Source organism: Condylostylus longicornis, unplaced genomic scaffold (assembly GCF_029603195.1).
Source record: "Condylostylus longicornis isolate FDR11 unplaced genomic scaffold, ASM2960319v2 ptg000048l, whole genome shotgun sequence".
In the NCBI taxonomy this organism is placed as follows: domain Eukaryota; kingdom Metazoa; phylum Arthropoda; class Insecta; order Diptera; family Dolichopodidae; genus Condylostylus; species Condylostylus longicornis.
Window position 1 is genome coordinate 10,514,247 of NW_026578017.1, and position 15,966 is coordinate 10,530,212.

At 23.9% G+C, this 15,966-nt stretch overlaps 4 protein-coding genes across 5 annotated transcripts; 2 read left to right on the forward strand and 2 right to left on the reverse strand.

Annotated features, from left to right (window-relative positions):
• The first annotated feature begins 3,930 nt into the window (after nucleotides 1–3,930).
• LOC129611185 (putative mediator of RNA polymerase II transcription subunit 26) lies at nucleotides 3,931–5,267 on the forward strand. Its single transcript, XM_055524177.1, has 3 exons — nucleotides 3,931–4,060; nucleotides 4,143–4,218; nucleotides 4,281–5,267. The coding sequence occupies exons 1-3, from the start codon at nucleotides 4,001–4,003 to the stop codon at nucleotides 4,802–4,804; spliced, it is 660 nt and encodes a 219-aa protein (XP_055380152.1). The 5' UTR covers nucleotides 3,931–4,000; the 3' UTR covers nucleotides 4,805–5,267.
• A 2,039-nt stretch (nucleotides 5,268–7,306) lies between these two features.
• Nucleotides 7,307–9,430, forward strand: LOC129611045 (uncharacterized). Its single transcript, XM_055523961.1, has 3 exons — nucleotides 7,307–7,428; nucleotides 7,547–7,622; nucleotides 7,715–9,430. The coding sequence occupies exons 1-3, from the start codon at nucleotides 7,372–7,374 to the stop codon at nucleotides 7,969–7,971; spliced, it is 390 nt and encodes a 129-aa protein (XP_055379936.1). The 5' UTR covers nucleotides 7,307–7,371; the 3' UTR covers nucleotides 7,972–9,430.
• A 183-nt stretch (nucleotides 9,431–9,613) lies between these two features.
• Nucleotides 9,614–15,410, reverse strand: LOC129611043 (probable cyclin-dependent serine/threonine-protein kinase DDB_G0292550). Of its 2 annotated transcripts, XM_055523958.1 has the most exons (6): nucleotides 15,287–15,410; nucleotides 14,995–15,210; nucleotides 10,741–11,973; nucleotides 10,382–10,620; nucleotides 10,098–10,319; nucleotides 9,617–10,027 (listed from the first exon to the last, which is right to left on the reverse strand). In XM_055523958.1, the coding sequence occupies exons 2-6, from the start codon at nucleotides 15,190–15,192 to the stop codon at nucleotides 9,799–9,801; spliced, it is 2,121 nt and encodes a 706-aa protein (XP_055379933.1). In that variant the 5' UTR covers nucleotides 15,193–15,210; nucleotides 15,287–15,410; the 3' UTR covers nucleotides 9,617–9,798. The 2 variants fall into 2 exon arrangements, with proteins under 2 accessions (XP_055379934.1, XP_055379933.1); XM_055523959.1 differs by having other exon boundaries at nucleotides 9,614–10,027; nucleotides 14,995–15,404.
• LOC129611044 (uncharacterized) lies at nucleotides 13,090–15,116 on the reverse strand. The gene is made up of 4 exons (XM_055523960.1): nucleotides 14,171–15,116; nucleotides 13,984–14,096; nucleotides 13,829–13,922; nucleotides 13,090–13,356 (listed from the first exon to the last, which is right to left on the reverse strand). The coding sequence occupies exons 1-4, from the start codon at nucleotides 14,453–14,455 to the stop codon at nucleotides 13,234–13,236; spliced, it is 615 nt and encodes a 204-aa protein (XP_055379935.1). The 5' UTR covers nucleotides 14,456–15,116; the 3' UTR covers nucleotides 13,090–13,233.
• Nucleotides 15,411–15,966: the final 556 nt, after the last annotated feature.

Here is a 15,966-nt window from a genome sequence, read left to right on the forward strand (position 1 = left end):
AGGTCTCACGTAATTCACACAAATCAATTTTAATAAAAGATTTTCTTATTTTTCACAAATATGTAGGTTATTTACAAGTAATTTGTGTACAATTGTTATTTCCAACTAAAATGTACTACACTTACCTTAAAGCAAGTATTACAAAATTTTCAAATTACATTCTTATTTATATGTTTTTAAATACCTGAACAGATAAACAATGTAGGACACACGATTACTTAATTTTTTTTCTGTTAATTATGTGAGATTTTTTAGGACAATTTTAAATCTGCGGTTGATTTGTTTAAAAGTGCGTTAAATAACTTTAAATATGGTTAAAAACTCATTAAAATCAGATCAATTTTTGTTAAATTTTAATATTATGAAACTAGATAAATTTATATATATATATTTCTGTGTCATCTTGAATTACATAAATTATGTAACTCATAAATAATTAAGTAACTTTTAATGATAGCCATTAAGCGTGACATTTCAAATTTATTAAGGGAAATTACTTAATTTTTAATTATAATTTTAATTTAATTAAAACAAAAGCATTTTATTTAGTTTCAAGACAATTTTTTATTAATGAAAATAAATTTTAAAATTTAATTTTTTAATTTTATAATTTTATTCTTATGTAATTTTCATGTTATAATTGTGAACATTATTGCATTTAAACATAACAAATTTTAATTAAAAAAAAAAGAACATAAAATATTTATAGAACAATTCTTTTTTAATATACTCCACTAATAGCAGCAATAATTAATTAAAATTTTATTATGAAATCAATATTATATGTACATCAAAATATTTATCAACCATAGAAACCACCAAATCCACGTCTATAACCCCATCCACCATATCCGCCACCGTATATAGGTCTATATCCAAAACCAGGATATCCTCCGTAACCAAATCTACGATATCCAAATTGTCTTACCAAACGTTCAGAATTTATATCATGTTCACCAATATTATCATCAATATCATATAAATTATTACTTTGTTGTGTTTCAGTTAGATCATCAAGTTCTCCGGTACAATTTACTAAATTCAAATCCAATGTTATAACAATAATAAAAATTAATGTAAAAAATTTTAATACACGAATCATATTGAAATTTAAAATATGTATGTAAATTAATTAAAGAACACGATTAAGATTTGTAATTAACAAATTTTACAATGATTAAAATTTTAAAATTGATTCTCTTTTTATATGAAATTTATTTGAAAAAATTTACATGAATGCTCACTTAATGCAGTTCTATTTGATTTCACTTAGGTTCTTAAGGTTCTATATATATATATATATATATATATATATATATATATATATATATATATATATATATATATATATACATATATATATATACATATATATATATATATAGAACTTGAATAAATCAATAACGCGCAAGTACGTACCTATATTACAATAGTATGTAATATGAATAGTGTTATTGAATTATATGTATAGTATATATAGTAAAGCGATTATAAACCTATATAATAAATATACATATATGTATATAATAGACTGATATGCAACAATGATCAATGATCAAAATCACTAAACATATATTAATATAATATGAAGGTGTGATATTAAATTACATTATTTAATATGTACACATATACTTAAGTATACAGTACAATATAGTATTAAGTACAATGAAAGTGTTTGTTATACTGTGATTCTTATACCTTAAAAGCTCGCTAAAAATTTTATTTATTCATATGAATGAATTTATTTTTGATCAAATCTGCTATTGCTATGAAATCTGCTATGACCAAAGAGTTTAACATTGAAAACAATATGTTGATGCTTATTCTGAATGCCGACGCCTCTATAGGATAATAATATTTACCGCAAAAGTTGAAAAAATTTTATTATACGAGTAGACATGAATCATTTGAATAAATCGGTTTGTATTTAAAATAATGATTTGAATGATGATTCGAACTTTTTCTAAAAATATCACTATCATTTTGTGGTTTCGATACTCAGCAAGACTCAATTATTTTATTTTGATTTCTAGCAGTTCAAAATAGAAGAGTAATTTTTTATAAACTTTCAATTTGATCAAAAAATAATTTTTTGTTTTTACATAATGCTTATGTTCTGAAAAATTAGCAAGATAAAATATTAGTATTTTTTCAAGGTCAAATGCAAATTATTTTACCACAAAACCATTTATAAAAAAGGGTTCTATCTCTATTGGTTACGAAACAGGATTAATTATTTTCCTGGCACCTGCTATTTAAAATTTTAACTTCTTGTCATATCAACCCCTTCAATTAAAAAAGTTTATTATACCGATCTTGTCATGGAATTCTACCTTTTAAAACCATTGATTGGTATGTTCTATATCTATATGGTATTGTGTTTCATCCCATTCGAGCAACAATTAAGTAAATGTTTATTCAATTTAAATTCCTTTAACTGATGTTTTAAAATTTCTCATTCAATTTTAAATATTATTCAAATGTCTATTTGTAAATTGCACACTTAATTTTCTATTGTTTTAAATGTTTCAAGAATAATCTAAATTCTGAAATATAAAAAGACTCAAGTAACATCACATTCATCAACTTGTAAAATTTTAGGTTTTCTTTGTCTAGCAAATTTTATAAACTAAAGAAAATTTCAAGCCAATTTAATAATTTCATTATAATTTGTGTGTGTCAAGAATCTGGTAACTTTTCACTTATTATTTGCTCTACAATCTGAAAGACCTTTAAATTGAAACATATTGTTATTTTAGTATACAAAAAATTACATATTTTAAAAGTCTTTTAAAGCGAGAATAAGGTTCGATTTATTTCTCTTTCGAACGAAGTCAAAATATGCATTTTCTTAATACCTTCAAAATGCTAAAAACAAGTGAGGTTTTTTTGTGTATAAGATGAGCAATAAAATCTTAAAAAAAATATTTATTTAAGTATGTAAATTTAATTGAAAAATTTAAATAAAAAAAAAAATAAATTTGCCTAAATATATGCAATTTTTTTTCAATAAAAATCAACTTTAATCATTTCACTTTTTTCGCTGTTATTGTTATCATTTTTCATATACATCCCCATTTTTATCTTATCCTATAGATATTCTTACTTCAATACTTACATACAATTATTAGAAAGAATCGATATGGTTATTGCATATTATAAATACAGTATTTTTATTTATTTCAATAAATTTTAAACTAAGTCATAAAATGAGTCATTAAGACGTTTAAGATGAGCACAATATTGTAAAAACGTTTATAATATTCTAAAATTTTAGAAATCGAAGTGAGTCTAAAATTTAGGATATTTGGATATCCAAAATTTCGTATTAAATAATATAGAAATAAAAAAAATAATAGTTAAAGCAATTTTACCAACTTTTACCTTATTAAAAGCTTAAAGTCTTATATTACTACTACAGAATTTCTCAAAGCCTACTTATTACGTTCAAATTTTGATCAACCGAATTAAATTCATATTTGAGTTCTTTACGAATTCGCCAGTCTACTCATCAAGTCATAATTTAACATTGAAAATTTACCCTCATTCTGTCAATTTAACATCTAGATTTTACCCTCATTCTGTCAATTATGGAAATAAATTTTAAAAAGAAGGCTATAAATAGTAAATATTATGCTAGAATGATATTGTTCGGAAACAAAAATAAAAATTGGTTTAGACTTCGAAGTTAATTTGCTATGTCACATAAAATGGTATTCGTCAAAATGTTTACTATATAGTTTACAAGAATAATTAAAAATGGCTAATGTATACATTTACATATATAGAGACATTTTGCTTTTGAATTTATTACCCTTCTATATTACCTTATCTAATCATTTTGGAATAAATTTTGAAATATTTTCTGATATTAAAAATGATATTGATATTCGTATAAACTAAGTTCATGCATTTAATTTTCATATTATTCTTTCTTTCGTTAATTTAGTTCGATCATAACACTTCCTGTACTATGTATTAATAATTTATATACTAAACAATGTTTACAACATTTATAATAGTCTTTTTGACAACATTTTTTATTGTTTTTATAATAAGGGTACAAAAAATTTTAATATTTTTTTTTAATTTTTAGCAATTGCGTATGTATATGTATTATAATTAATTAATTATTTCTACAGATTGCAATTCGTAAATTTGCTGATATAAATGATCCACCAGTTAGGACGAGACGTACCGCCCCACCTACTGAATCAGGTTAATTTCATAATTATTATTAAAATTTATTAATTATTAATAATTAATAATTATTTTTTTAGCATCAACACGAGTATTCACAATCGAAAGAAATTCAGAATTAACTGTTGTCAATTCTCATAGAGCACCGCCACCTGATTATAATCAATCAATATTAAATGAAATGCAATTTCCAAGACTAAGTCAAACAAAACAATTCTTTATTATTAGTGATAAAGATTTGCCATCTTACGAGGAAGTTATCGCACAAAAAAATCAAGAAATAACATTAAATAATAATATACCAACAAGTAGTAGTAATAATGCAACTTCATCAATAACGGCAATAATACAAGAATCGATAATAACTGCTGATAACAATCATAATATAACAAATAATAATGTAAATTCAACAAATGCTATACAAATCAATAATATAGGAAATAGTAATAATTGTATAGCGACATTATCAACTACAACTACAATTGATAGTACTACACCAAATACAATTAATAGAAATATAATAACTACACCAAATATAACAACTACAATTGATAAAAATAATTCAGAAAATAGAACTACATCAGCTACAGTTAATACTCAATGAAATGTGGTTTCTCAATACGGTACTATTGAAATAAATTGATATTTGAGATCATAAAAAAAAGAGAGTTTTTAAATCGTAAATAGCTAATGAACTACTTACATACCACACATAATCTTTACATACAAATATGTACTGAGGATTACTATTATATTTTTTAATTCTTTTATAACATTTGTGTACAAATTGTTTTGTAACAAGGGATTAAAATGGATATAACCACCTACAGTTGAACAATAGAACAAACAGTTAACACAAATTATCAGAACAAGATATCTTATCTTCAATTTTTTAAGATTTGTTATAATTTTATAACGACATTTTTATATTAAATTTATTAAATTATAATCGGTATTTCACAATTCATAAATTTTTTTTATAGAAATAAGTTTAAACGATAATTATTATGATTTATATTTGTATACATGTAATACATACATATAAATAATATGACTGTGATTTTAAAATGGTGTTTTTTTTGGTATCGTAAATCGTAAAAAAATAATTTATGTTTAATTTTATTTCATTTAAAATGTAAAACTCTGAATTTAAAAATAATTTGCATGTGAATTAGAATTTTAACCTTTGAGTTCCGATATCAATATTTTATCAATAAATTTCTTTATAAATAATGTATGAAAACACTTGATTTTTGAATGAAATTCTTTGTTATTCGCTGTATTTGTTGCAAAATGTGATAATTAATAAAAAAAAAGGTTTAGTATTTTTAGAATAATGTTTGAAAATATTGCGAAAAAGTTAATGGAAATTAATATCCCATAATTACAATGTTAAAAGCAATCAATTATTAAAAGAATACATATACAATACGATTGGGTGGGGACCAGATTCAAATTGGTTTAAGAGAAACTGAAGTGGGGTTGCGGAACGAAGCCCTAAAATTTCAGAATCTATACTGTGTAGCCCATGTGATAATAATAACTAGCATTAGTTCTGTTTTATTCAACTTTTTAATTACACGCAATTTTCATATCCAAAATGTACATACATCGGTATATTATTTTTGTAGTTTATCTCTAGACGCTTTAATATACTTTATTATGGTTTTCCTATTATGTTGATGAATACGATTTTGAACTTTCGTTTAAAATAAAACTTTATTTATTTTAATCATATAGCAAAGAACTCAACGAGAATGAAAAAATTATTTCATACATATTTGGAAAATTAAATTTATTTTTAACCCTAACTGATTAAAAATTATTATCATTAACCAAATGATATGAGGAGGGGGTCCATAAAAGTTTTATTACTATTGAGTCATTAAAAATTTCGATTTTTCCAAAATATAAAAATCATTTTTCCTAATAAAAATTTTGTTTTTGATTTCATTTAAATGCGTATGTGAAATCAGTCACTGTTCTAAGCATTTGCTCACACTTCATATAATTACATATATGCAATTTCTCGTCTTTTCAAATTCTTTAACAAAGTTAAAACATTTTTTAATTTAACAATTTAAAAGCAAACTTTACAGGAAAACTCCGTGGAGAATGATAGTTTCTATATTAAAAAATCAAGTTTAAAATACTCAAAGTATGTATGCATGTATGTATCAATTTCCCAGATATTAATTTTATATAAGAACAAATGTTTTGCAAAATGGCACATCTTTAAATGAAAAACTAAAAAAAAAAAATTTTAATTTATTCTTCTTAAGATACCTTAATATATCATGATAATTGCATACTTTTAGGTTAAGAATTAAATAATGGTGTTTTTAATGGTAATTGTATTTAACGATCACTTCTTTGTTTTTATGGAAATTTGAAAAAAAATTAAAAGAATATAAGAAAAAATCAATCTTTCCTAATTTTCTAAAAATTTGATTAAAAACAGCGAAATAAAATAGATGTCTATGCTATTTACGGCAGATGAACCAAATTCCCATTCTCTAATGTTTTCAGTGCTTATTTCTCTTATTATAAAATAAGCTTGTGATTTCAACATTTAAAAAGAAGGATGCAAAAAAAAAATCTTTTATAGCAATAAATTTCTCTTCCTATCTTAAAACGTGGATAAATTTTGTAAGCCAACTCTAAAATGGGTAGAGTGAAGACAAAAAGTAAATTTTTTTCAATTTGTTGAAAATTTGCAAAAAATACCGAAGTATAGGAAACTGAAACTGAAAATACACAAAATAAAAATAATATTCGATTTGAAAGGAAAATGTACAAAGTATCTTCAAAGGAAAAAAATTTATTGCCTTAGTTTAAGTCAATTAAAAAATTTTTGAAAAATAATCAATACTTAATTTACCCTGTAATCGTCATAAAATATTCGTCATTATTATAATTTGTTTGATAAACATAAAAAAAATAATTAGTACCTACCTACAACTTTATTATTACTATCTTTAAATTATCATTTAAGCTATCAGTAATATTAAATGAGATTAGAATAGAATTCCCCAATTTGTATCTATATGAAATCTAATTTTCAATAATAAATACATAAGTAAAGTGATTTTCGGGATCAGTTTTGTTTTTAGCTTTTTAATGTAAACCCATTGGATATTATCGTGCGTCGGGATATACAGATAATATAAGATGATCGAAATTATTATCATCATATTTGTATTATGTTTAAACTTAATTATATTAAAGGTAATTGTCCTAACTGACACTATTTATAATTACATAAACTTAATATTATCACATTATTAAAACATTTTATTTATAAACTGCAAAAATTCAGAACCTTCTTCTTATTATTTTGTCGTAGGTTTTTATAAAAATGTGCATATCTTATAGAAGAAGTAACAACAACACAGGAAACAGTAACAGCAACCAAACACAAAGTAAGTGTTTCTAGATAATTTAATAGAGAATCATCAATTAAAAAAGCAAATGTTAAAATTACATAAAAAACCTAATTTGTTGAAAATTTTAGTGGAAAGAAATATTGAAACGACAGAGAGAATGCCACCTACAATCCGAGATATTGAACAAATACCACCACCTAATTACAATCAAATAGTTTCAAATTATAATGAATTTACAACTAACAAAATAGCATTATATGATGGTTTACCAAGCTATGAAGAAGCAATCACAAAAAAAGATACAACACTTATTGGCAACGAAAGATCAACATCAATATTTACAATTACATTAGGTGAATCGACGGAAGTTATGGGAAGGCACTAAATTACATAGAATACGGAAAAGAGTTTTATCTATGCAACAGGCAAATCATATTAAACAGACGTTATTAAAAAAAAAACTACCGGTCTGCACACGTAGCATGTACATGAAGTTACATTACAAAAAAAAAACACACCCAATAGAAAATGATAAAGGTACAAGAGATTAGATAAGCTGTAACGGTGTTATATTGGATATATATATGTATGCCTTTAATCGTATATGAAAAATATTGCAATATTATATTATGTTAAGATATAAGCTTGGTTGAATTAATTAATGCAGTTGTACCTACGTTATGTAGGTACCCATACTTATATTTTTAAACTATAAAATATTGCCGTTTTTACTAATAATTTTGGAGTACTTATTTGGAATTTTAATAAACGGGAAAGTAGAAGGCAGGTTATTAAATATACTTACAAATGTAATAGAAACTAAGAGAAAATTTCTTTATAAAAATTCTCACATCAAAATTTTTTAGAGCTGTTATAAAAAATACTGTAGACTTAAATTCCCAAAAACAAAAACATTTTTGTAAGCTTTTTTTCATTTAGAAATTTATTCAAGGCGTTTTCATTTGATTTTATAATTTCACATTACTGATAGATTTTTAATATTATAAGAAACTTTAAATAATAGTTCTAACAAAATGTTTATATTTGCCTACTATTTAAAAACAGATTTACCCAAAGACCTCAAAACTAAAATAGATTTTGAATTCATATGCAAATCACTATGCACATATATGTATAAAATTTAGTGTGAAATAAACTGAAGTTAAATTCTCGAAATTACTTTTTTATTTTTAATATTGATAATTTTAATTTGTTTTTAACTATCATTATTTAAAATTTCCACATTACAACATTTCAGGGCACTCAAAAATATTATATTAAATTTTTTTTAGCCATGTACATATTTTTATTCTCGGATTTAAAACATCCATTAACAATTTTTATCCCAATTATTCTAAATTTTTTTATTAAACCATCATTTTTGAAATCAGGATTAACTTCAGTGACTTTCAAATAGAATTTTAAGAGTAAATTTTGTATTAAAATATTGACTTTTGAACAGCAACACATTTCGATTAAAGTTTAAATTTTCATAAATGTGAAATTAGAACGTTATTCATGTCACGTACTCAATTTTACAAAGCCACCTACATATAAAGAACTAGACAAAAATTTTGTTTGAACTTTTTTATGAACATTTTACTTAAAAATAATTCAACTTAAATCGAGTACATACAGTTTTACGTCATCAATTGATTTTTAATATGTAGATTAAAAATTATTTGTTCGAAAAATTCGAATTTTTTTTCAAAGCACAAATCCTTTGATATGGATTGACGTAAGCAAATTTATACCCTTTTTTAAACAATGTTTTTTAAGATATCAATAATTTCCAGTTTTAAATAAATTTTCAAGATGTGCGAAAAAAAATAATTTAACTTCATCAATAAAAATTTAAATAACAATATTTGTTAAAAAATTATTCTATGATAATATACATCGTTATTTTTTATACAAATTTCCCTTTTCAATATCAAATAAATATTTGCATTAATTAAGCTCTACCCTACACTTGAATTATAAATTCATCATTTATTCCAAATTTAATATTCACTGAATTAAAAAAAAACTGGTGAGTTCAAAAATATAAATATTACCATGTTAAATTACTTAGTTCTTTAAATAATTTAATATAAATCAGTTAATATTATTGTAAACTAGTTGTTACACATATAAAGCTCTTGAAATATATATATGATATATGTATAGATATATGTACATATTCTAAACAAATTTGATGACGGTTTAGAATCTATTGTATTGGTTGAGGATCAATATTTCTACATAGAATTTGTTCTAAAGGTGGTCCTCTTTTTCCGTATGGGTCTTTAGCTACAATGAATAAATCATTGCACCATGTATATGTTATAACCCTATTTTCAATTAATTTTTTGAATCCTGGATTTTCATTAATTAAATCCCTATAGTTGTCATTAGAAACAATAGCTGCATCAAATTCTAACGCTAATTGTAAGATAAATCTAAAATTTAAAAAAGACCAAACTTTTATTGAAGAAATAAAATTCTTATAAAAAGATTTTCCAACATTACCTGTCGTCGTAACTACAAGTTTTCAAATCTGGAAGATTTTTTCCTGGTGTAAATACTACTTTACCAGCTCGATTCAAATCTTTTAGTTTTTCACCATCCGTTGATTTGTTTGGATTAGAACGATACTGCGGTACAACTGCTTTTACTTCATGGCCTTTTTTTTCAAAAAAATTAATTGCTATTTCAAGGCCACGTGTTGAAAAATAATTGGAATTACCATGGCTTCGAAAGAAAAAATATATGATGATACAAAACTTCATTTAAAATTTAATCAAAGAAATTACCCAAATGCAACATTACTGCCATCAATTATTATCATTCTTTTTTCTGCAGTTTTTATGCTCTCATTTCTGTTCGGATTATATGTATTTGTATTGTAATTTTCATTTTTTTTCTTTTCCGAATTAGTAAATACGATTTCCCCCACTTTCCTTTTACTTATAGGTGTACTATTCCTATTTATATTAGATTCTAGATTCATTTTAAATTTTTTGAAAGGATTGACCAGTAATTTTGATGGAGTCTAAAATTAAAGACGTTGCGTAAAAGCAATGTGTCCATAAAAGTTATTGAACCACAGAAAAAATATTTTAGAAATATTTACACTATAATCAAAACTATAAAAAAAAAACAAAATATTTACACTCAAAGGCCGTTTTCTTCGTCTCCTTTGCCTATTTATAACACTAATGCTATTCGGTGATTCTAATGGTATAAAATTCATTTCTGCGGAATTCGATTTTTGGGCATCTTTAACTACTCCAACAAATACTACAGAATCATCATCGTCATCGTCGACATTTATGCTTTTATTATTTTTATCAAAAACAGAATTTTTAGTACCCTGCTTTTGTACAGAAGCATTATCATTGATAACTTTGCTTTGTCTAGATTTATTTAATTTTTTCAAAAGTAATTTTTTCTTATAACGGCTTAAGTAAGGTGGTTTGTGAATGTTAGACCGACCTTCAAGAGGAGGACGAGAAAGAGGAATATAATTAATATTATTTGGGTTTGTACCATTTTTAGGAGTCGAATGGTTTGCTGCAAGAGGGCTTTCAATATTACTGACATTATTTTCATTCGATAACGAAATTATTTCTCCTAATTTTGAACTTTCCTCAATGGAATTTTCTGTCTGATCTACTCCAGTACTATCAATTACACTATATATTTCTTTACCTATAACAACCTTCTTATTCCCTAAAATTTCTGAATTTATTTTTGAAACTTCATATAATGGTGGTATAACTGCAGTGGTTGTAACATTAACTGAATCACTAAAATTTGTTTCGTTCCCGATTACTATCACAGATTCATTTTCCGCACGAATAATGTCTTCATTTTGAGTAGGTATGTTCTTCAAATTTTTCTCTATTATATTTGTAGATGTTGTGTTTTCATTATTTTCAGTTAATAATAACATTTTATCAAAATTCTTAGATATGTCGTTTGCATCATTTATATTTTGGATTCCACTATCATTTTCGATGTTTATATTTTCGTTCTTCTTTGTTAAACCATTTTCATTATTCTGATTTTTAGAATTCGATTGGTTTAAATCATTTTGCACTAAAATAGGTGTTTTTGATAAAGATTCTACACCTTCATTATCATCATCATCGATTACGATAACTTCTTCAGGTACTTCAATTAAAATGCAATCATCCATAGTGGATGAATTTTTTTTTAATTTTTTTGTTTGTATTATATTTTTTCTTAGTTGTTGTTTTAGTTTCCGCTTACTAATTCCGCTAGTGCTTGCAGTTTCAAACGATTGATCTAATGAAGCCAAAGTCGATGAGCTTGAATCATTATTCGGTAAAAATTTACCCAACGTAACATTTGAAATGCTTTTTTGAGAACTTCTCGTATTCTGTTAAATATATTGACATTATTTATTGTCAATTGTAGCCTATTATATTTTAAGATGTTTGTGAATTTGAAATTTATAAATTATAAAGGTTCACAAATACATATTTTACTTAACTTTATAGTTCTATAAAGTAGATAGCTAAAAAATTGAATTGATCTGAAGATATTAGCATTAGAGTTGATAACATCATAATAAAATGATTTTAATGAAATACCTATTAAAATAAGAAAAATATGTATTTGCTTTTTCATACTCACCTAAATACTTACCTTAATACCTACCTGCAATTGCGATCATTCTATTTAAAGGATTTCATTTAAAACACAAAGCTAATCAAAATTGTATGAGCGAAATTTTAATATATGTATGTACATAGAATAATCTGAGACATACATAATCTGTTTGGTGATTAGCTTTGTAAATTGTCAAGTTATTTCCAATATTATATTAATATCCATATTATTCAAAGGAATTAATCATATGTCGAGAATTCCATATTAGTCGTCGGGACATTTTAAAAAATATAAGGGAATATTAATATTAAATATAAATTTATTAAACTTTAATTTTAAAATGTGTAAAAAATTGATTTAGTCTTATAAACCAATATTAAAAGGTAAAAAAGATTACGTCCTAAATTTTCAATCAAAGATTTTCAATTGGGTTAAATCAGTCTATGGATGAAATAATTTTTACAACTTGGTTTTATTTGGTTATTTTATGGAATTCTCAATGAGTATATGTATAAAAGTACATATTATATTTTATTATATAATTCAATAAACTAGAAATTTGAAAAATATCTCGATTTAATTTGATAGAATGGTTTAAGCTGTTTCTTTATAAAAAAGTTAGTTTTAAAAGAACTTTCTTATTCTTTATTATTTATATTTGTGATATAAATTTGCTTTTGTGTTTGCTTTATTAAAATTCGAAAAAAAACTCTTAAAAATTTTCCAACTCAAATGGTAAGCTTTTGCAACTTCAAATAATATACAATATGTAAGTATACATAATATATTTATATATATTTGAAATTATACATAACTATTTAATAAGCTCATTATAATTTTTTTGATTTTCAATTAATTTTCAATACAATTTTAAAATACTCATTCAAGTTTTGATTAAATTACATCAAAAATTCCACTGATAAGCAATTCAAATATTTTGATTACAAATTTACAAGACACTACACAATTATGATTTTAATTTTATTATTCAATTATTATTTTCTAAAATAAGGATTCGTTACAATTTCTATTTGTTCGTTTTTAATCTTTCGATTTCATTCTTAATATTATCTCGAGCCTTATTTTCAAATTTGGAAAAATATTCTGGAGTTTGGTATATCGCCGGAATTGTTAAAAATGTTTCCAATATCTAAAAACATAATTATGGCATTGTAGTAATCTTATATAAAGATATTTATATAAGATTATAGCAAATTAAAACATTATAAATGCACAAATTTACAATAAATACAATAAAATAAAAAAGGGATAAATCAATAAGCACTGAAATATTATAATATTAATTTTCATTAATATTGAAATAAAACAAGAAAATTTAGATTAAATTGAAATAAATTGAAAAAAAGATTAGTTAAGTTTTGTAACCCAAAAGAAAATAATTATTTAGTTAATTCCAAAACATATTTGTAACATATCTGTTTTATAAAACAATATATAAGACTATCAAAATATTGAACATAATTTTATTTACATGTTAATAAAACAAATTTATCAAAATTTATTTTGAAATTTTGATGAAAAAATAAAAGATGGGTTTAAATCAAAATAAATGTACCATTAAAACATGAAAATTGTAAAACAATTTAATTACGAAACAATACCTTCAATCTCATCCCATTATAAGATGAATCATTTAAAGTTGCGTATTCTTTTCTAATTAAATCACAATATGTTTCGTATTCTTCATATGAAGATCTAAAATAACATTTTCACTTCAAGCTAAATCATTTCATTATATTGTATAAAATGTATTTACGAAAGTATTAATAAATTAAGATCCTGTATTAAATTAATATCTTCAGAATATCCTGTATACTCTTCAACTGAGTCATCTCCTAATAATTTTCTAACCCGATTGATTACAACTTCCTTGAAGGACGAATATATATATATGAGAAAGAAAATTTCAGATATATTTTTCATTACATCAGAATCTTACTTACATCAGAAAAATTTGCTTCTTCACAAAATTCCAAAAATGCTGCACAATTTTTTTCGGTCAAATTGTGCTCCACATTGAATTCGTAATATTGAAAAAAGACGGCCAATATGATTATTGGCTTGACATCTAATAAATACTGTTCTTTTTTTATTATCAATTCATTCCACGTATGAAAAAATCTATGAGACTCAGTTGATAATTTATTTTCAATCTTATGAAACCATTTTTTAGCTATTTGATCGTTAATATTTAATTGAAGACAACTATTTAACCAAATAATGTCCATATTATTACTAAAACCAAAAGAAAAATTGTTTAACTTTGAATGAGTAATGTCTAGTATGGCTCTTATATTCTTCTAGCAATTACGAATCATAGATAGGTAGTATGTACTTCAAATTGACAATTCTCTCTTTCAATATTAACGTGTATTGGGTCAAGTACAATCTTTTAAGGACCAAGAAACTTGATATAGGACATGCGCAAAGTTTCAATAAATTTCAAAATATTTTGGAATTTTTTAATTTTCTTATGCACTTCAAGCTATCTTTTAAAATAGAAAATTTTTTGAATTTAAAAACAATGGAGCAACAGATGTAATATTATTATCTTAATTTCTACCTACATTAACACCTGCACATTGAAACAGTTTCTATTTCATATTTATACTAAGTCTAAAACTAATAAGCAAACACAAGCAAATTTAAGAAACCGGCCACAATTAATTTTTTACAAAATAATTTAATAAACTGGTAAAATGTTGACTAAATTGAAATTTAATAGATGTAAATTATTTTGCTTTTGCGTAAAAGTAAACAAAAATACCTCATTGGACCAAGTTAAACTTTTTTCTTTCTGAGCTTCATTTTGGTTTTTTAAACTGTTTCTCCCTTTTCTGATCAATGTAACCTTTGATAGTTTACCATTCTTAAACTTAGTTATCCTTCTTTTTCTTCTGGACTTGTTAACCGAATTTTGCGAAGACTGGTTATTTAATTTGTTTGATCTTCTTCTGCGTTTCATAATCACACCTTCTGACCTCTATAAAAAGAAATACCTTACTCAACTCTACAAATTTGTAAAATAAGGGTCTTTTTCAAGTTAGACTAAGTTTTACCAAATTAACTTTTTTAAATAAAAAATTTGGAAAGCTCAAATAACGATATTTTCTTAAAAAATTAAAGATTTCCGAATTGTGAAAGTCTCAAAACAAAAATACAATGTCTCATTTACGATAAGAGCATGCCGTTTGACACTTCTGAATACGTCAAAAAGTTTTTTAATCATTTTAAACTTGACATACCAAAATTTTCTGAACAGTTTCTTTTTGTAGAACACTAAAAGGAGTAGAAACAAAGAATAGCATAATTCGTACATAAAATTTGCAATTGCAATCATAATAGTTTAGTAAATAAATGAATCTTAACAAATAAGTCGTTGTAGTAATAGAATATGTTTCATATTTACCCCATTGAGTAGAGTACAATCACACCGCTTAAACGTGAACTTTCAGTGCAGTAAAAAATAAAAATTCTTTTAGACTTAAAAATTGAGAAACATAGGCAAAGCTCAAGCAAAACTAAATCGGTCAGACGTTGACTACTGTACGATTAACGAATAAATAGCATGAAGTGAACAAAATCTTATGACTATGGATTTATATCTTCATCTTAATTGATTGCACTTAGCCTACTCGGAGCATCTTAATAAAATATCATTTGATTTGAATACAAAAATATGTGTTATATAAAATGGTAATTAAATAATAAAAATATTTCTAAATATGAACATTACATA